The 21,099-nt window shown below is 46.5% G+C and overlaps 1 protein-coding gene across 2 annotated transcripts; it reads right to left on the reverse strand.

Annotated features, from left to right (window-relative positions):
- Positions 1 to 589: 589 nt before the first annotated feature.
- Positions 590 to 17,960, reverse strand: PFAS (phosphoribosylformylglycinamidine synthase). Of its 2 annotated transcripts, XM_081271067.1 has the most exons (28): positions 17,909 to 17,960; positions 14,951 to 15,127; positions 14,729 to 14,864; positions 13,938 to 14,043; positions 13,296 to 13,485; positions 13,065 to 13,170; positions 12,572 to 12,712; positions 12,346 to 12,470; positions 12,036 to 12,164; positions 10,380 to 10,511; positions 10,102 to 10,230; positions 8,486 to 8,559; positions 8,217 to 8,373; positions 7,867 to 7,928; positions 7,562 to 7,723; positions 7,164 to 7,289; positions 6,919 to 7,050; positions 6,281 to 6,511; positions 5,942 to 6,122; positions 5,766 to 5,849; positions 5,421 to 5,576; positions 5,105 to 5,224; positions 4,429 to 4,574; positions 4,100 to 4,307; positions 3,855 to 3,946; positions 3,645 to 3,759; positions 2,610 to 2,933; positions 590 to 2,516 (listed from the first exon to the last, which is right to left on the reverse strand). In XM_081271067.1, the coding sequence occupies exons 2-28, from the start codon at positions 15,090 to 15,092 to the stop codon at positions 2,206 to 2,208; spliced, it is 4,017 nt and encodes a 1,338-aa protein (XP_081127193.1). In that variant the 5' UTR covers positions 15,093 to 15,127; positions 17,909 to 17,960; the 3' UTR covers positions 590 to 2,205. The 2 variants fall into 2 exon arrangements, with proteins under 2 accessions (XP_081127193.1, XP_081127194.1); XM_081271068.1 differs by lacking the exon at positions 590 to 2,516 and having other exon boundaries at positions 2,768 to 2,901.
- Between the last annotated feature and the right edge of the window lie 3,139 nt (positions 17,961 to 21,099).

Here is a 21,099-nt window from a genome sequence, read left to right on the forward strand (position 1 = left end):
AGAGTGCTCGCCTAGTGTGTATGAGGCCCTGGGTTCAATCCTCAGCACCACATAAAAATAAATAAAGGTATTATGTCCAACTACAACTAAAAATAAATATTTTAAAAATATATAAATAAATAAAACCACAATTTTAACCATTAGAGCTAATCAGCAGGCTACCTCACAGGTTGTCCAACTCTTGTATCACCTGACCTCTAAGCCTCAGTACCAGCCCCAAACTGCACATTCGATGTTACAAGGTTACCAAAATATTTATTCCTTCCCAGAAGCAGGAGGAAATGTTCAAATGCCAAAAATGATCCATAGGAGGGCAATACAGTTTAGGGCAGGTCACTATGCAAAACAATGAGGAAAAGATGTTACTTCTCCACACACACACACACACATTTTTTTTTTTTTTTTCAGTGTGAGGGAGTGGGTGTGGGGAAACTCATGTCAGGCCAGTGCTCTTCCATTGAGTTACATCCCCACACTCACAATTTACACCATTAATCTCTTCTTTAGGTACTATCCCCTATCAGAAGCACATGCCCAGCCTTCTTCTCCCCGCCCACCCTGGTACCCTCAGAAATCTAAGACTCCAGTCTTCACTTTCAGGGGAACTCCTTTAATTAAGATGCCCAACATTTTAGGGGGACAAATGACCTATAGCAGAAATGTCAGTGAGCTCTACACCTGTGTCAGCAAAGGGAACAAGGAACAATGGAAAACAGCTGCCAGCAAAAGACTGCAGGATGGTAGGAAGCAGATGGAGCAGAGTGAGCATGCCCCTGGCCACCCTCCCCCCAAGTTATGTGCCAACTCCTTGCAATTTAGTTATACTTTGCCAATTTTTTTTTTTTTTGAGAATTAATGCAGATACACAGAAAATACCCAGCACCTGTTCAGCTTGGTGATGCTATATCCAGGTATTATCATTTTTGGCAATACTGGGGAATGTAGGGGTGCTCTGTCACTGCAACAACATCCCTAACCCTTTATTATTTTTTTAATATTAATTTTTTCAGTTTTAGGTGGACACTGTATCTTTATTTTCATGTGGTGCTACCCAGTGCCTCATGCATGGTAGGCAAGCACTCTACCACTGAGCCAAAACCCCAGACCCAGACCATTGTTATTTTTTAATGTTCTGAGACAGGGTCTTCCTAAGGTGTCCAGGCTGGCCTCAAGTTTGTGATTTTCCTGCATCAGCCTCCTGAGTCACTGAAATTACCAGTGTGCACCACTACACTTAGCTTATTTCAAGTTTTTAGATCATAAAATGCTGCTTGGCACAAAAGATAATCAACAAACATTAATGAAATGAACAAAGAGGTAGTATTAGAATAAACTAAGGGCTCTGATCTAAGGATGATAGTCACAACTGCTATCAGAGAGCTAAATTAGGAGAAACATCAAGCGTACTGGGTTTAAGGGAAGGCAGGTGGAACACACTTGTAATCACAGGAGCTCAGGAGGCTGAGGCAGAAGTATTGTGAGTTCAAAGCCAGCCTTAGCAAAAAGCAAGGCACTAAGCAATTCAGTGTGAGCCTGTCTCTAAATAAAATACAAAACAGGGCTGGGGATATGGCTCAGTGGTTGAGTACCCTGGAGTTCAATCCTTGGTACCAAAAGAGAAAAAAAAAAAAACAAGTACTGAGTTTAGAGGGTGGCACCAGGCCAGCCCTGAGACACAGCCAGAAATCCTGTCAAAGAAAATTCTGTAAGCAACAATTCTCACAGTTAGCACAGCTCACTTGAAAAGGAATCCAGGAAGCTTCTGCTACTAACAATGAGAATAGACAGGGCCCATTGCATGCTGTTCCCAGATCCTACACCAAAATGAAAAAAGGGGGACATAAACTTCCCTCAGAGCCCAGGAGGGAAATGAGGCAGGATGCGGTGATTGCTGAGGAAGTGAACAGGTGGGAAGGCAAGAGAACCCCAGCACTTGCACCCTAACTTTCGCTTATCAGCTCTTTGCCCCAAGCCACAGGCTGCTTCCTAAACACAAGGAAGGGCAAAAGATGTTAGAAGATAGAACTAAGGACAGCTCTACAGACAAGTTTCCAGGAGGCAGATGAGTAAATCAGCTGAGCTTTTCTTTGCATTTTGGCCCTTGTCTGAGATACTTTTGGAAGTCATGAAGAGTAATCCTGAAGGTGACAGAGCAGCAAACACAGAGGGATAAGTTGTAAGGGCAGGTAAGCCTGTCCAGTTGGCTCAGCAGCCTGCTTCCTGGGTCCAGTTTCGGGCATTGATGAAGAGCTGAAGCCACGGGGAGGTGGTAAGAGTGTCAAATGGAGGGGGTCGCCATGCCCACTGCCATGGCCTCACAGCCCTCTCAGGATGAGGCATAAGAGCCAGGTGGCGGCCATCATGGGAGCAGACACCAGCCACACCCCTTGGAGAACCGTTGGGATTCAATGGGTATTGCTCTGTGGGGTTCCCCTCATCATCTGCCCAGTGCAGGGGAGCCAGGCCTTTGGCCTCAATCTGGGCTTGGAGTTCTGGAGAAGAAAATGCCATGTAACCTGGGAGGGAAGAAAGAAAATGAAAGTCAAGTTCCTTCAGGCCCTTTATCCATTCCCAGCCCTCAGTCCTCCCCCTGCCTTCCCAGGCCTGACCTTCTCCATGGGCACTCCATACTGGCAGCACAGCACCTTCCATCCCTTGAAGCATCAGGGCTGGCCCAGGCCCCACACGCACAGTGGCCCAGCGAGACTCAAAACGCCCAGACAGGTTGTGACGCAGCATGAGGCCGGGCTGGGGTGGCCAAGAGTCATGATCCATATCCCCGACTTCTTCATCAGGGTTGCCACCCACCCAGCCCAGTAGAGCCAGCAATTGACAGCCATTACACACGCCCAGGCTAAAGGTGTCTGGCCGCTTCCGGAAACGCCTCAGCTCAGCTCCGGCCTGTGAATGAAAAGTCACAGCAGCTGCCCATCCTAGAAGGGAACATGGAAGTCAGGTGAGATGTGGGAGGCCTCAGAAAAAGAGAAGCCAAGAATGAAGGGAAACGGCTGCTCTTTGACTCCAGCAGGTACCCCTCTCTGCAGAGCCTGGGGCACGAGAAGGAAGAAATGGGCTTGTCTGCTTAAATCTGATGTTACCAACTCCTGGGACACAGATGGCCAGTGATTTTCTTTTTGCTTGGCCAACAGAACATTAAAAGTTTTTACTTGTGTTGGGGTTGTGGCTCAGTGGTAGAGCGCCTGCCTAGCATTTGTGAAGCCCTGGGTTCAATCCTCACTAGGTTCAATCCTCAGCACCATGGATAAAAAGACAAATAAAATAAAGGTACTGTGTCCATCCAGAATTAAAAAAAAAAAAAAAAAAAAATCATATATGTTTTTATTGAGTTGCTCAACACTTAAAAATAAGATCTCATACAAAAACCTGAATTTTCAGCTTTTCTTTAAACAATAAGGGTCTGGTTATGTTGAGCCACCTTTTCAATAGCTGCTTCAGCCGAGCAGCAGCTGCCCCTTTAGATAGGACATAAACTGTCCAGATTAGCAAGACCCCACCCAGATAACCTGCCCCATTTATTAACCTCAGGCCTTCTGCTGACACCTGACAACTGAACTCATTCGCTCACTTTCCCCTTGGCTTTGTGGAGGTGAGAGATTTCAGGAATGTGGCAGAGGAGCACCTACCTTTGGCAGAGCCCAGGACGTCTGCATAGCTGAAACCACCCACAAAGGCCACACCGCGGAATGTGTCTAGCCCAATGGCCCCAGAACAGAGGTCCTGCATGGTCACGTCCCACACCTAGCAGGTCAGAGAAGGCAAATGTCAGGGTACCCAGTCCAAGGCTAGATCAAGACTAGATCAAGGCCTCTAGCTCTGTTGGCCAACCTACTCACCTCAAACCCAGCCAAGTGGAAAGCATCAGCCATCTCCCGGTCTCCATTACTACCCTCTTCTCGCAAGATGGCGACTCGCGGGGCAGGACCACCTGGAAGGAGGAGTGTCTCTGGTCTAGACAGTTACTTCCCCACCTGAACTCCCCAGACACCTTTTCCAGAGCAGGCCCAGGCACCCAGGTCTTGGGCTCCACACCCAGGCTGACAGCCTAGGAAACCAAATATTGTTGTGCACACTCCCTCACCAAGCTCATGGGGCACAGAGGCCTTGGGGAAAGAGGTGGGCAGGCAATAGCTGGGCCCCAACCGCTCCCTTAGACCCTGTTCCTCTTCTGCCACATAGTGTGGCTCTGCCTGCAGCCGGTCCAGCTGGAAACTTGTTTCCTCCCAGAGGGCTCGCAGCTGCCCAACTGGCTCCTCCACAACCACAGTCCCGTTCACTGATACTCGAACCTGAAAAGGGCAAGTAAATCAAGAGCTAAGAGAAAGGACAGCCCCTCCATGGCTGGCAGAGAGGCCTACAGCTTCTTCGCTCAGACTGCCCACTAAGCCCTACTCTCCCTGGCTTCCTTACCATGGCATGGGGACCAGCTTCGCCTGTGTGGCCCAGCTCCAGGCAGTGGAGGCCAGCACTCCTGTAACGCTGCAACACTCCAGCCAGGTCTGGCTTCTGCACCTCCAGCACCAGGCCTGGCTCCTCAGCAAACAGCACTGGCAACGCTGGGAGAGCAATGGATGCAAGTCAGGGTGTTTTGGGTGCTGCCAGAGATTTAGAGGCAGCAACCGGAGGTGGGGTGAGGACTTGGATGGTGGGAAGAGGAAGTTGCAACAGGGACTGTGGGGGGTCTTCAAGGGGTGCAATAAGGAACATAGTGGGTGCCATTTAGTTCAGCTGTCAGGAGATAGCTCAGAAGAGACAGTCAAAGAAGACCCAGGGAAAATGGGTTGAGGACATTCTATTCTTTATCAGGAGATGAGGTCTGCAGGTGCCATTTAGTTCAGCTGTCAGGAGATAGCTCAGAAGAGACAGTCAAAGAAGACCCAGGGAAAATGGGTTGAGGACATTCTATTCTTTATCAGGAGATGAGGTCTGCAGGTGCCATTTAGTTCAGCTGTCAGGAGATAGCTCAGAAGAGACAGTCAAAGAAGACCCAGGGAAAATGGGTTGAGGACATTCTATTCTTTATCAGGAGATGAGGTCTGCAGGGTAGAGAAGGCAGCCAGACCTGACTCTAAACCTAGTTTCTTACCATCGATCCCAGGCACAGCTACATCCACCTCTATCCCACAATTCCCAGCAAAGGCCATCTCGAGCAGACAGGTGACAAGGCCTCCATCGCTGACATCATGGCCTGAGCAGAGGAGGCGGTCTGAAGGAAAGTAAAAAAAGTTCAGTGATCTTGGGGCCCAGCCTGATGGCTCCACTTAACTACTTCTGGAGAGTCCATGACAGTGTGTGAGAAGGTAACACACATGGGGAACAGAGAAGGATCCAAGTCCCTAATCCCCACGTACTTAGCTGGTGAGCACCTGCTGCCATGTGCACCACCTCTCCCAGAGCCTCACCTTTTAGAAGCCCCTGGGTGATCCTGAAGGCATGAACCAGGTTCTCAGGAAGATCCAGGTTGGGAGGCTGTTCCCCGAGCTGTGAAAAACACTGGGCCAGAGCTGAGCCCCCCAGCCGGTGCTGCCCGGGGCTCAGAGGCACATACAGCAGATGGCCTGAAGAGACAGAGAAGATGGGGGGAGATGGATAGTTCAGGAGTACCCTTCCCTGAAGTGCTCATAGCATTGCCATTCCCAACATGCAAGAAGATGCCCCAGACCATTAGTTCCAGAAAGTACCACAGCCCAGTGCTGAGATGAGGGAGCCCCCAAACCAAGACCAAAGTCAAAGTACATTGCACATACCTCTCCCTCTAGGATGTTTGAGGTCTGGGGTCACAGTGGCTGTGATATCTGGACAAACAGCATAAGCTGAGATGACCAGTGACCCTACAGAGCAAGGAAGACCAAAAAAGAGTGAGATTCCAGCCCAGCCCAATGGTCTCTTCGCCATCCCCCTCTCCTGAGAGCCCCAGCCTCACCAGGAGCCCGCACAGTCTCAGTGCCGACCCGGGCAGCCATGCTGAGGGAATCCTTGCCACCATCCACTGCCACACCCAGTGCTGCCATCACTGCCACCATAGCCTCACAGGCATCAGCTAGAGCTGCACCTTCCCCTGGGAGCTTGGCTGCCCACATCCAGTTCCCACTGCACTTCACATCCTAGGAGAGTAGAGATAAACATTAGAGTGGAAGAGACATGCAGAGACTAGGGTACAGAATGACTGGGTGGTTGTGAGCATGAAACGAAAGACAAGCGATGAATGTGGAAGTGTCCCAAAGACCTGGAACTCTAGGGTAGAAGCTGTCAGGGAACTCACCCGGAGATCAGTAACCAGAGCAAACACCAGGTTGGTGAGGGCTTCAGCCACAGCCAGCCGGGCAGCCACCTTGGGGTCCAGCAGGCTCTTGACTGGCTGCTCTCCCAGGGCTGTGGCAGCCCCTATGAGTTCCTGGTGACTCAGTGCTACGACAGCTACATCAGCCAGAGGAGTGTGCAAAGGCCCAACACACTGCTGTTGGGCCACCAGGCCACCCACAGAGCGGTCCACCTGTGGTATGAAATACAATTGGCAAGAGGGCAAAGAACAGAGAGCTAGGGGCTCGGGTTGTTTGTAGCTCAGTAGTTGAGGGCTTGCCTCGCATGCATGAGTCACTGGGTTTAATCCTCAGCACCGCATACAAAAGTAAGTAAATAAAATAAAGATATTTTTTAAAAAAGAACAGAGAGCTCAGGTTGTCCATTTTTTCCTGAGGGAGACAGAACAGTGGGAAACCTGGCTTCCCTCCAACATACAATAAGAGCTCCACACAGAGGGTAGGCAGCAAGAAGACCAGGGCATGGGGTGGAGGTGAAGGTGTCCCTGTTCTTCCCCCCAAGACTCTAGGGCTGTGGTGGTCCTAAGGGGAGGAAAGAAAGCAGAGGGCTCAAGGGGTGAAGCAAGAGTGCAGGGAAGACCTTGGTGGTGAGATAGCGCTTGCTGGCCACAGAGGGCAATCTCAGAACCCGCTCCAGAGCCTGGCGCACACTCAGCCCCTGAGGCAAGGCCAGGGGCTGCAACACAGGAGAATCCCTCTGGAGGAAGAACTCCTACAACAGAAATGGCAATAGGGAAATGTGAGTACCCATGGAAGGCTGGGTGCAAGCAGATGATGGGGGTCCCAAGAGGAGGCCACAAGAGAAACACATCCCATCCCACATACCTTCTGAGGCATCTTGCCCAATACCCATTCGAGCTCCAGGTCCACAGGGGTTGGGGGAGGTTTAGAGGGGGCATCCCCCTGGCCATTTCTCCCCATGGGACACTCACGATCATCCACCAGCACGATCTATGGACCACAGGGACACCACCCAGAGGGAATGAGACTATGAGCACCAGCAGGGAATGCTTCCAGAGATTAGGGCAGAGATGGTCCTTCCACCCCTTGTTTATCTTCCTCTGTAATGTCTGTCTTCCCCCTGCTTCCTACAATCTGTTCCCCAAACGTTCTTTGTCATCATCTCCCATCCTTCTCCCTTGACAGTTCTTGCTCTAGCCCAAGAAGCCAGGCAGCTTGAACCTACCAGTAGTGTCTACTTTTGACTCTTGGAGCCAACTCACCCTCTTGTCTCCAGTAATGGTACCCACAAAGCAAGCCAGACAGCGTTCCCGGGCACTGACACGACTCAGGAAGTCCCGGTGGGGAGGCCTCAACAGAAGAGCATTTGACTCCTGGTACTCGGCCCCCCAGATTTCCAAGGCATTCAGGGTTGGGTCACCCAGCTACACAGACATAGCAGAAAGCAAAGAGAAGAATCACTAGGCCTTCCCCCACCTCACATTGTTGCTAGGAATTGGGGATCATAAAGGAAGGATGGCTGGGGCTGGTAGAGGGGGGATGCCAGACTTCAGGGGATGAGACCAACCTGGAAGCGGCTGGTGTAAATGATGGCCCCTGCTGGGTCACTCAGTTCCTTTAGGACATTGCCTGGTGAAAGGATTGCAGGGAAAGGTGGCAATCTGGTCATGGTCAGCTCCAGGCAAAAAAAGGGCAGTCCCAAACCTCCAAAGGAGCACCTAATTGTGTCCCTGCAGGAATTGCTGCTATAGTCTCACTACCAATTGTCACAGGGCAGCAGGCTCCACCCACTCCAACCCCGAACTGGTGAAGGACTTAAGAGCTGGGTGGTTGGTTGCAGATGCTCAATGTCTCTCCCTAAACCAAATTTGGCAGGAGTTAGTAGGCCCAGCACTTTGTCCCAACTGCTTCCCTTACCATTGCCACCAGCACCCTGATCATGGAGGCTGCAGATGGGGTTTTCCATGGGGGCTTCCACACAAGCCCGGATAACACGGTTCATTTTCTGTTCCATTTCTGGGTCTCCCCGCTGCACAGCCCCAAAATCCAGGTCACTGGCATTATCTCCCTGCACCTGAAGGAACATAAAGCATAGCTCAGCTCAGGGAGGCTGGGCTCCCTCACCTCCCACACACACAGGACCCAGCAACATCAAGGAGTATGAATCTTTAGCTATTCCCACTCACCTGCACAGATGAAGCTGCTCCACCTCCAACTCCAATCCTATAGACAGGACCCCCAACCTTTACAACATCCATGCCTGCAAGGAAGAAGGGTAGAAACAGAACACAGGGAAAGCCATCACAAGCCTCTAAAGCAAGGTAGTATAAGGACAAAGAAAGTTTATGTGAGGGGTACATGATCTTAATACTCCACTGGGCTGATGGGAGACTGAATTAGAACAACATCTACAGAGGACAATGTGGCCCTAACAATCACAATTACAAATACATGTAGCTCAGTGGTAGAGCACTTGTCTAGCACGGACAAGATCCTAGGTTTGACCCCCAGTACAGCAAAAATACATACATACATACATACATACAAATGCTTCTGTTCTTTGGGAAAATACACTTCAAGGAATATTTTTTTTTTTTTTGGTACCAGGGATCGAACCCTGGAGACACTTAACCATGAGCCACTCCTCAGCTCTTTCTATATTTCATTTAGAGAGAGGATCTCACTAAGATGCTTAGCGCCCCACTAAGTTGCTGAGGTTCGCTTTGAACTTGCAATACTCCTGCCTCAGCCTCCCCAGACACTAGTGTTTCAGGCAAAGTCACTATGCCGGCATACTTCAAGGAATTTATTCTATGAATTTACTCATAAGGATACAAAATTTGCCTACCTATAAGAGTAAACATTGTAAACTGGGCGCAGTGGTGCATGCCTGTTATCCTAACAGCCTGGAGGCGAAGGCAGAAGATCACAAGTTCAAAGCGAACCTCAGCAATTTAGCAAGGATCTAAACAACTTATAAAAACTCTGAGACCTTATCTCTAAAAAAAAAAAAAAAAAAAGAAAAAGAAAACTGGAGATGTGGCTCAGTGGTTAAGTGCCCCTGGGTTCAATCCCTGATACCAAAAAGTAAATAAGTAAATAAATAAAAATTTAAAATAAGGGTTGAGGGATGTAACTCAGTAGCAGAATATCCCTGGGTATAATCCTCAATAAGTTCTAGATGAAGTAAAGAAAAAAAGAACAAATATTCATATGGATCTACTTGCATATGCAACAAACACTTCTGGTAGGACACAAAAGTAACTGAATAAAATTGATTGTCTCTAGAGAGGGAAACTGGGGTCTGGAGGTCAGGGGAAGGAGTTTTCAAGCATAACATTCCTTGCCTTTTGAGTTTTGAGCCATGTGACCGGATCACTTAGTCAGAAAATGGGACCTGGACTTTTATCTTGATTCACCATAGCTCTTAGCACAGTGCTCAGCACACAATGAGTACTCAATAAATGTTTGCTTAATTGAACTGAACCAGCAAATAAAAGTCCCTGGCATATAGCGAATATCGAACAAACATTAACTGCCTCAATTTAGCAGGGTGTGATCCAGAAGCATAGGGGTAGGGGTGAGAAGGGCCTCTCCCCTACATAAATAAAGTAGGGAGGAGACAGAGACAACAAAGGCTGAGACTGCTTGCTAACATAAACCACTCTCCTGCCTTGAAAACCTGTACTGGAGGAGAGACATGAACCAAGGAATTAAAAACTAATCAATAAATGTCCCCTCAATTCCCTCCCTGAAACTTTCCTGTGCTGACCGAATACAGGGAAAAGTAGCAGGTTTTTACCTGGCTCTGGAGGTTCCTTGCCCACATGCTCAGCTTCCATGGACCCAATGCCCCCACTAAACATAATGGGTTTGATCCACTCACGCCGCTGACCATTAGGGAGCTGGAGGCCCAAAGAGCGGGCAAAGCCTGGAGTGTGGACATCAGAAAGAAGGGGTTAGGAACCAATCACCCAGACCCCTAGCCTTTGCCCAATACCACAGTCCATGGGTCACACACCCACCCACAAGCCCTTGGGGGACTACGTGTTCATTATCCCTCTACACGCCCAGCCTTACCAGCCAACACTGGTTCCCCAAACTTGTTGCCATAGTCAGATGCCCCATTACTGGCTTCGATGGCAACCTCCAGGGGCCTGGCAAAGTTCCCAGGGTACTGGAAGCTTGGATCCTCCCAGGGAAGATTATAACCTGAGAGGAAAGAAGAAAGTTAAATGGACTATAAAGATATAAGATAGAGTTGGGCATGATGGTACACACCCATAATCCCAGCAATTTAGGAGGCCTCATGAGAAGAGAAGTTTGCAAGTTCAGGGTCAGCCTTGGCAACTGAGAACCATTCTCAAAAAAATAAAAAAGATGAATCGGGGATATAGCTCAGTTGGTAGAGTGCTTGCCTCGTATGTGCAAGGACCTGGGTTCAATCCTCAACACCACAAAAATAAATAAATAAAAAGGGCTGATAATGTAGCTCAGAGATAGAGCACGCCCTTGGCTTTGATCCCCAGTACCTAAAAACAACAAAAAAGAAGCAGGATGGAAGAACCAGCATCATTGGGCAAGTCTAAATCAGTAAGGACCACCCGCATGGTTGGAATGTCCACTTTAGCACAGTGTAGAACCTGTAGTTAAGTGCTAGTCTTTTTCTCCACCTCCCACATCAGCCTTCCCTCTTCTCAGTATCAGACTTCTTTTTCTGTTATAGTACTGGGGATTGAACCCACCTCTCCCCACAAGCTAAGCAAGAACTCTACCATTGTGCTACATCCCCAGCTCAAAATATCCAACTTCTTAAGCTTTTCTGGATTTTGGAGACAAATAGTGATTAAAACACAACCCAGGGCCGGGATTGTAGCTCAGTGGTAGAACACCACTTGCCTAGCACGTGTGAGGCACTGGGTTTAATCCTCAGCACCATATAAAAATAAATAAAGGTCTACTGACAACTAAAAACAAACAAACAAAAAAACTCAAAAAACAAGACAATCTAGATGTGCTCAGTAGTTAATGTGGTTAAGTGCCCCTAGGTTCTATACCTGGTACTAAAAAAAAAAAAAAAAAAAAAAGACAAACCAGCATCATGTTTTCTGGCTGAGACAGTAATAGCTTCTAAAGTAAATCATCATGGTTAGCGACACATGCCTGTAATCTCAACAGATATAATCCCAACAGCCTCAGGAGGCTGAGGCAGGAGGAATGTGAATTCAAAGCCATCCTCAGCAAGAGCAAGTAAGAGTGGCCCTAAGAAACTTAGCAAGACCCTGTCTCAAAATAAAAAATAAAAAGGGCTGGAGATGTGGCTCAGTTGTTAAGCACCCTGGGTGATTCAATCCCCAGTACCAAAAAAAAAAAAAAAAAATTGGGGCTGAGGCTGTAGCTCAGTGGTAAAGCGCTCGCCTCGCATGCGTGAGGCACTGAGTTCGATCCTCAGCACCACATTAAAAAATATATATATATACTGTGTTCATCTAACGAAAAAATATACATAAAAATATTTTTTAAAAAATTATGATTCTGAAATCTAGGCTGGCACCCAACATCTCCAATGGCCTACACACCTCATGATCAGGGTCAATGAAAAGCCAGCTATTCAGGAGTCCTCCCTCCCCACAAAAAGACACCCAGATGACCCTTTGGCCTACAAAATAAAAGCATTTGGTGCTGCCAGGACAAAAAGTCTGGAGGCAAGGTGGGTAGAGAGGAAGAAGACTGGACCTGGGATATGCAGGTTTCCAAAGCAATAGCCAGCAGTGCCAGCCACCACATGGGCCCCGCGGCCCGTGCACTGGATGTCCCGGATTCGGCCCCCTGTGCCCGTGGTTGCACCACTGAAGGGGGCTACTCCTGCAAAGAGAGAGTGGGTGGGGGAGGCATGAGTGTCACGGAGACAAACCTCATCCCTGACCACCCCCATGGAAACAAAGACAACAAGCTTTCCCTTTTTTTCCCAGCCTCAGCCTAAATACCTGGGACCTTTGCCCTACCCTACTCTCTGATCTCCATCCCTCTCAGGAACACAGCTCACCTGTGGGGAAGTTGTGTGTCTCGGCTGTGAAGACAACATGTCTTAGCCCCTGCCGCTGCTGGAAGCAGCTTGGCTGTGAAGGGTCCTCAGGTCGTAGGAATCGGACTTCCTTCCCCTGGATTGCACTGTGGACATGTCCATGCTGGACCCACTTCTTTCTCGAGATCTGTACTAACCCAACCAGGTTCCAGGGCCTCCCCCTCCCCAGACCCAAGGCACAAGCAACCTGCTGTTGTCACAGAACTTGAGGACATTGTTAGGATTCGAGGACATCTGGGTGCTCATGATAGACTCAAACAGCGAGTGTGCCAACTTCTTTCCATCCACATGGAGCTGGCCCTTGAAGAACCAGTGTCGGCTGTGCTCACTGAGGGAATTACATGGAGAAAGGAAGGCAGAACAAAAACAGGAGTCATTCCTCAGTGCCATGTCCTCTCAGTAGCATTCAGCAGCAGTTATGGCCTATTCACACTTAAATAGGTCAAAATACATTCCATAAAGTCAATCATCAAGCATTCTGTCACTGTGGATTATCCAGAGCCAAAGTAGAGATGAAACTAAGATCTGAAGACAGATTCCTGGATGGTTAGGGGGAGCCCAGGCCCTCAAAGACTCAGAAAGGCCATTACACCGAGGAAGAACTATGAAGCCAAGTCCCCATGGTCTACCCTTCTAACCTCTAGGAGATCATATATCAAAATGACCAAATTTGTCCTCACCTATTGGACTGAGCCAAGTCAAAGACCTCCACAGTGCTGGGATTCCGCTGTAGTTCCTGGAAGCGCTTGGTATAGAAATCTAGGTCCCAGGAGTCTAGAGCCAGACCTATAATACAAACCCCAGAAAAGTTTATTGTATGGCTCAGGTCACCTTATTCCAGGTCTCAACGTATCTATTGGCATTCTAGTATCCTGGGTCTTTCCCTTCCATTCCCACAGACTCCTACTCACCTAGCTCCTGGTTGGCCTTCTCCAGGGCAAGCTGACCCTCAGCTAATATGTTGATGAGGCCATTCAGAGGGGCTGGGATGCTTTCAGGGGAGAAGCTCTGGATGGGATGGGGAAAGTGCTGCTCTGTCATCCGGTCATGCAGGGCAGCCAGAGCCATGGTCTCCACCTCAGCTGAAGGGTGGTGGGCAAACTAAGAATGAGACACACACAGAAGGCAAGGGATGAAGAGTGAACTGAAGAATGGAGGGAATACTCCACGCTTGGCTCTCCAAATATACAATGTTAGTCCAATGCTACCCTACAGCACCCCCACCTTTTTTTTTTTTTTTTTTTTTTGCAGTGCTGGGGATTAAACCCAGGGCTAGGCATCCCCAGGCCTATATAGCACCTGTGTCTAGACAACAAAAAGAAGACTCCCCTTCCAGGAATGAGTCCATGCTGTGATGCCTAAATTAGCAGAGACTAACACAGACTGGATTTCCTTATCCCTTGATAAGGAATCTTTGGATAGTGACCAATTCATACAATAATGAAGAACAGGTCCAAAGCCAGGAACTCTTCCCTTGCTTCTCCCATTATTTCCCTAGATCTTAGGATCTAATCTCTTCTAGTACACCTCCTCCTAATCACCCATTGCCTCACCGAGAGCCGGTAGCGTCGGGTAATCTCCACACGATTCACAGCTCCCAGCCCTGAGGCCTGGCACACAGAAACGATGTTGGTGGATGTTGGAGTACAGAAGTTCAGCCTGAGAAGTGGGCCAGATGGTTAGGATCTTGCTAGAAAGGCAGATCCTATCCATCCTGTCCAGCCAATCTCCCATCACTATCCCCTCACCAATGGTCTCCAACCTCAGACTGGGCTCCAAGAAATCTGCTTTCAAGTCACTCAGATCAAACTATAACTATCCTCTAGGCAACTCAGTGAGACCCTGTCTCTAAATAAAATACAAAAAATAGGGCTGGAGATATGGCTCAGTAGTCGAGTGCCTCTGAGTTAAATCCCTGGTACCCCCCAAAACAAACAAACAAACAAACAAACTATATAACTATCCTTCTAGCAATAAAACTGCTGCAATTTAGGGGCTAGAGCTGTATCTCACTAATAGAATGCTTCCTTAACATGCACAAGGCCCTAGACACAAACCTCAGCACTAAAAAGTCAAAAACTGCCACAATTTTAACTTCTCAGAATACAAGTTATTTTACTTTCAGAATATATCTGAGAGCTGGCTCAATCTATAAAGGCATGTACCACATGGAGAAAATATGTGCAGTTTCCAAGGAAGGGAGTAAGATGTAATGAAAGCAAAACAAATCTCCTGAGGATCACAAGAGGAACTTACAATGGAAGTGGAAGGGATATGCAGTGAATTCAAAAGAAAGGCTATGACCTAGTTAGTGAAACAAACTGCCCCAGGTTAAAACACATACCTGGGCCCAACTTCCAGCAGCAGGTCATTGGAACCTGGAAGGAGCCAGGACTTTTGAGCAACATCATCCAGTAACAACGGGCAACCAAACAGCCATTTCAGCTTCTTTATTTCCTCAGCATTTGGGAAGGCCTCAGCTACAGGGAGACAGAGCAAGGATACATTAAGATACTACATGTGGCACTATACCACTTCATTCAAGCATCCATTACATAGGCCCAACCTGTCCAGTCCACATTGTAACAGAGTTCTGTCTCAACACCCTGCAGCTCTGGTAGTTGCCTTTGTACTTTTTGTAGAGTCTGTCCAGTCGCTGCCCCTTCATGGCCAGAGGGTCGGACATAGAAGTGAAGGACTGGGGCCATCTTTGCAGGTGTCCTTTCAGGGAAGAATTAGTTTCCTTTAAAAAAAAATAAACAAACAAAAAAAAAAAAATTAAAGCTTTCCTGTTGAACTAATTTCAAGTTTCAAGGACAGTCGAGACATTAGTAATAGGTTAGGGGAAAATAACAGGGGCACTCAGAGAAAAGGTAACCAGGAAAAGGTAGGCTTCTAATCTACTTCACTCGTTCAACCATGATCACACTCGGAACTCACAGATATACACTGCCTCTTCCCAAGAAGTGTGAGAACACAATGTGGACAACTCAAATTTAACTTATTAAAAACTGAATTCAGGACTGGGGATATAGCTCAGTTGGTAGAGTGCTTGCCTCACATGCACAAGGCCCTGGGTTTAATCCCCAGCACCACAAAAAATAAAATAAAAAAGAATTCACCCTTAGCATGCTAAGGCCCTGGACTTGATCCTTGGCACCACAAAAAGAGAAAAACAAAAAACTGAATTATTTGACTACTATGTCCAGGACCAAGGATTGTGATATTGCCAATCTAGAGGTCACTTTAACAGTTCTTATCTTACTAGACGTCTCAGCAACATTTGACTTACTCATTCCCTACTTTTTGAAACAACACCTTCTCTGGCTTCAGTGACACCACACTTTCCTGGTATCTTTCCCACCTTCTGGTTGCTCCTTTTGGGTCACTTTTGCTGGTCATTTGGGTGCCCAGGGCTCTATTCTTACTTCTCTTCTATTTCTTAAGTGACCTCATCTAGTCCTGATTTTAAATATTATCTGGTAGAATGAACAAATGAAATTGCCAGCATTCAACAATTTTTGGCCAAAATCAGTAATTTCTTATGGTTCAAGTTAATATTTGCCAATGAATTCTATAACTTTACCCAACACTGACGATTCCTGAAATTCCAGATAAGTATATTCAAAAGCTTGTGGTATCTCCACACACTGATGTCTCATATACACAGCAAATATCTGTTATGGCCAAAACAGGAATTCTTTTTTTTTTTTTAGTTGTTGATAGACCTTTTAATTATTTAATGCAGTGCTGAGACTCGAACCCAGTGCCTCACACATGCCAGGCAAGTGCACTACTGCTGAGCCACACTCCCATCCCCTAAACAGGAATTTTTATTTATTCTCCAGAGTTGCTATTCCCCATGTCAGTAAACACTACCATCATCTAATTAATTGCTCAAACCAAAAACACCAGAGTTGACCTAGGGATGTAATTCAGTGACAAAAAAACTTGCCTAGCAGGTTTTTCCTTCAGTCTCTCTAATCTATTTCCAAATAGCCCTCAAATCTCATCTGGACTACTTCACTCTAGTCCAAGCCTCCCCTCTCCACTCACCTGGATCAACGTACTGGCTTTGGGAACAGAGTCTGATTCCACCTCTGCAAAACCACAATCCATTTGCCACATGTCAGCATAAAGATGATGGCTTCCCATCACACATGGTATAAAATTTCAACTCAGTGCTCTGGATTACCTGGTCTGGCCACCTCTTCAACCCTATCTCACCCACTCTGCAAGGATCCCACTAGGTTCTACTGTATTCCTCTAACTTACCAAGCTCGGTACTAAAAGGCATTTTTTCCTCTAACTTATCAAGCTCGGTACTAAAAGGCATTTTTTTTTCACCCTTATATATGCATAGCTAGTTATTTTTTCTCTTTTGGTACCAGGGATTTAACTCAGGGGCACTGGACCACTAAGCCACATGCCTAGCCCTATATTTTTGTATTTTACTTAGAGACACAGTCTCACTGAGTTAGTGAGTGTCTTTTTGCTGAGGCTGGCTTTGAACTCAGGATCCTCCCTGCCTCTCCTCCGGGGAGTTGCTGGAATTAGAGGCATGTACCACCCTGCCTGCATGGCTAGTTCTTTATAGTTATTTAGATTTCAGGGAAAATTCACCTGCTTGCAAAGGCCTTATTGGACTAGCCAATCTTAAATAGCCACTCTCAGATGGCTCTGGTTAACTTCTTATATAGTATTCACCCCAATCTGACATTTTTATTTACTTTTCACTCTATATTCCCCCCTAAAACAAAATCTGTCTGCATGTGCTGTAGCTGCTTCATCTTCGTTTAATCACCAAAGCTTGAGCAATTCCTGGGGCTTACTTTTTAAACATAAAGCTTAAAAAGTAAACAAATGAAAACGTGTTGCCTGAGTGAATGAATTCTTGGTTCCCACCACTCCTCTGTCCATCTCTTCTTTCAGGGCAGTTTTCCTGAAACCATTTTATTTAAATTTTCATCTGCGGGGCACGGTGGCAGATGCCTGTAATCTCAGGGACTCGGAAGGCTGAGGCAGGAGGATCCTGAGTTCAAAGCCAGCCTCAACAAAAGCGAGGCACTAAGCAACTCAGTGAGACCCTATCTCTAAATAAAATACAAAATAGGGTGGGACATGCGGCTCAGTGGTCGCGTGCCTCTGAGTTCAATTCCCGGTACACCCCCCGAACCTCGCCGCCAAAAAAAAAAAAAAAAAAAAAAATCCCAGTGCAATATTCCTAATGATTAGCATGGTGCCCTATATAAAACAGGTGGTTGACAGATTTTTTTTTTTTTTTTTTGCTTAACTAAAGACTCGGGAGCCAAGTATGAGTGGTCAGGCACCCACGTCCAGCGTCTGCGGAACGCGCACACGTGGGGATGAAAGGATACCCCTACTACAGCAGGCACGCGGGCCTCAGCTGCACTCAGCTCGGCCTGGTGGGGATACTGAAGCGGCCTGGACTGTACTTGGGATGGGTGACAAAGAGCTGCACCACTAAGTGGCCTTAAAGCCAGCATGCGGTACATATACTCACGGGAAAGCTGTCCACGCTGCCCCTATGCCACACGAATCTTGACGCGTTCGCGTCATCTATGTGCGACGCCTGCGGGCGGAAGTGAACAGGAAATGCCCTGCACACTTCCTCCAGTAGTAGGTGAGCGGCTTCGCAGCCCTGCAACCCAAGCTCTTTGGGGTCGGGTTGTCTTCCTGGTGGTTTCTTTTTCCTTTTCTTCTTTCTTTCACTCTTCTTTTCTTTTTCCCTCCCTCTCTCCCTCTTTTTTTCTTCTTTTCCGGTACCCAGAGGAGTTCTACCACTGAGGTACATCCCCAGCTCCTTTTAAGAATCATTATCTTTTTTTTTTTTTTTTTTTTTTTTTTGAGACAGGGCCTTATTCAGTTGAGAAGCAGGCCTCAAACTTGTGATGCTCCTGCCTCAGCCTCAGCTGGGATTAAAATCGTGCATCGGCCATGGAGTCCGGCTCCCATTTTGTCTCTTCACAAATCCTCCTTGAATTGGCGTTTGTAAAAACACATTCAGTTCCGTGTCCTCGACTCTGTTAGTCTTTTTTTTTTTTTTTTTTTTTTTGTACTCTGATGGTCTTGTGCAAATGACCAAATGACAAATATTTTGAACGCAGGAGACGGAATGAGAAGCTTTTTCTGCGTCCAGGATTCATTTTCCCTCCCCCTTACTCTTTGACTTTTTTGGGATGAAAGTATGTATATATGTATGTATGTATTTTGAATAAGAGAGGCTGAGGCAAGAAGATCGTGACTTCATAGCCAGCCTCAGCAATTTAGTGAGGCCCTAGGCAACTCAGCAAGACCCTGTCTCTAAATAAAATAATAAAATATAAAAAATGGCTGGGGATGTGGCTCAGTTATTAAGCGCCCCTGAGTTCAATCCCCAGAACTGAAAAAAAAAGAAAAAGAAAAGAAATGATATATGAATGTGGAAGCTGAGGCTTGTTCCAATGGCTTGTTGCATAGTTTTGTAATACAAATGCTTAACACTTTCTACCTTTGAACAGTTTTTTTTTTTTTTGTATGTTTTTAAAACCTTATAAAGCATGAATATACGTTTCTATTAAAACCTATCATCTGGGCACGGTGGGCACTGGCCTGTAATCCCAGCGGCTCCCAAGCCTCAGCAAAAGCGAGGCACTAAGAACTAAGTGATACCCTATCTCTAAATGAAATACAAAATAGGGCTGGGAATGAGACTTAGTGGTCCAGTGCCCCTGATACCCCCCCCAAAAAAAAGAACCTATCAGAAGCTGGGTGCAATGGCACACACCTATAATCCCAACAGCTAGGGAGACTGAGGCAGGAGGATCTAGAGTTCAAAGCCAGCCTCTGCAATTTAGGGACACCCTACCTCTAAAAATAAAAAAAGGGGGTCGTGGGCTGGGGATGTGGCTCAATGGTTGAGTGCAGGGGGTTTCAATTCAATTCCCAATACCAAAAAAAAAAAAAAAAAAAAAAAAAAAAAAAAAAAAAAAACACCAAACTATCAGAAAACAGAAACCAGCAATGTATGGTGCTGCTACAGAGTAGAAAGTTGTTACCTCTTCTAGGCTTGAGAAGATAAAGGGAGGAAATAATGTTAACAGGAGCTGGAGCCACCCACCATCATAAGTACAGTGTTAAAAGAAAATAATTACTGGATTCTCTCTCATCTCCATGTAAGTTTTGTTTTGTTTGTTTCCTTTTTTCTTCCTATTCCTGTGCAAATTGTCTTTGTCTCTTATTAGCCAAACCTACCCTATAAATAGCCTAATTTCAGCTGGGTGTGGTGGCCTAGAACTGTAATCCCAGGGGCTAGGTAGGCTGAGAGAAAAAGATCACAAGTTCAAAGCCAACCTCAGCCATTTATGTATGTATGTATGTATGTATGTATGTGGATTGAGGGATACCAGGGCTTGAACTCAGGGACACTCAACCACTGAGCCCCAGCCCTATTTTGTATTTTATTTAGACACAAGGTCTGAACTGAGTTGTTTAGTGCCTCACACTTGCTGAGGCTGTTTACCGGTGACAGTCCTTGCTTCCAACACCAGAGAAGCACACTAAGGCAAGTGTAGAGTGGAAAGTGGAAGGCTTTATCCTGGAGGAAGAAGGAGACCTGAAAGGGGAAGTCTTCCCTTTTTTATCCTAAGTTTTTTTAGTCTTCCCCATTCAAATCTTTTGTTTCTTTATCCTGCAGTTTTAGAATGCAAGTGAGAAGGCCAAAAGGCAGGAGATAGGTGGGCTGAAGGAGTAATGTGGGCAGGAAGGGCCTGGGGTAGTTTGATTAACACTTCCCTGTTTGCTGGGAGCTGTTTCTTTAACAGTTCCTTAGGAAGGGTTCTAGCCTTGGGGACATTAACATTTCAATTTCCCCAAGTGCTGCTCTGGTTTCCTGGACTCCATTCTCCATAATGGCCTCCATTTTATTTATCTCACTCTATATTAGAATCGATTTACCTAACTACACTATCTATCTTTAAATCTGGCTTCAATATTATGTGTCTATCAATATCTCTCTTTAATCTTATTTAGTTAGTTATTTTGGAACCAAGGATTGAACCCACAGGTGTTTCACCACTGAGCTATGTCCCCAGCCCTTTTTATTTTTTATTTTGAGACAGGGTCTCACTAATTTGCTTAGGGCTTTGCTAATTTGCTGAGACTGGCTTTGAATTTGTGATTCTCCTGTTTCAGCCTCTTGAGCTGCTGGGATAACAGGTGTGCACCATACCTGGCTATATGACAAGCTATTTCTTCTTTTGTTGTTTGTTTGTTTGGTTGGTTTTGACTGGGGATTGAAACCAAGGGTGCTTAACTACTGAGCCACATCCCCAGCCCTTTTTTATATTTTATTCAGAGAGAGGGTCTCACTGAGTTGCTTAGGACTTCACTAAATTGCTGAAGGTGGCTTTGAACTTGTGATAAACCTGACTCAGCCTCCTGAGCTGCTGGGATTATAGGCCTGAGCCAGCATGCCCCACCCCACTTTAAGCTTCTTTTAATCAGTATAAAAATATATTCTGTAAACTAGCAAAGTACATAGGCACTAATTAACTGGATTTATAGTACTCTAAGATTAACTGGACTTTTTAAGAATTCAGATCTGGAAGGAAATAGATGTGGGTGTGAAGGTGAGGTCAGTCATGGAGTTTTTAGATTTAAAGCTCTAGTTCCTCTTGCCTTCCCTATTTATCTTTTTACCTATCCTTATTTCTT

The sequence above is a fragment of the Spermophilus citellus genome (genome assembly GCF_964194105.1).
Source record: "Spermophilus citellus genome assembly, chromosome: 17".
Taxonomy (NCBI): Eukaryota; Metazoa; Chordata; class Mammalia; order Rodentia; family Sciuridae; genus Spermophilus; species Spermophilus citellus.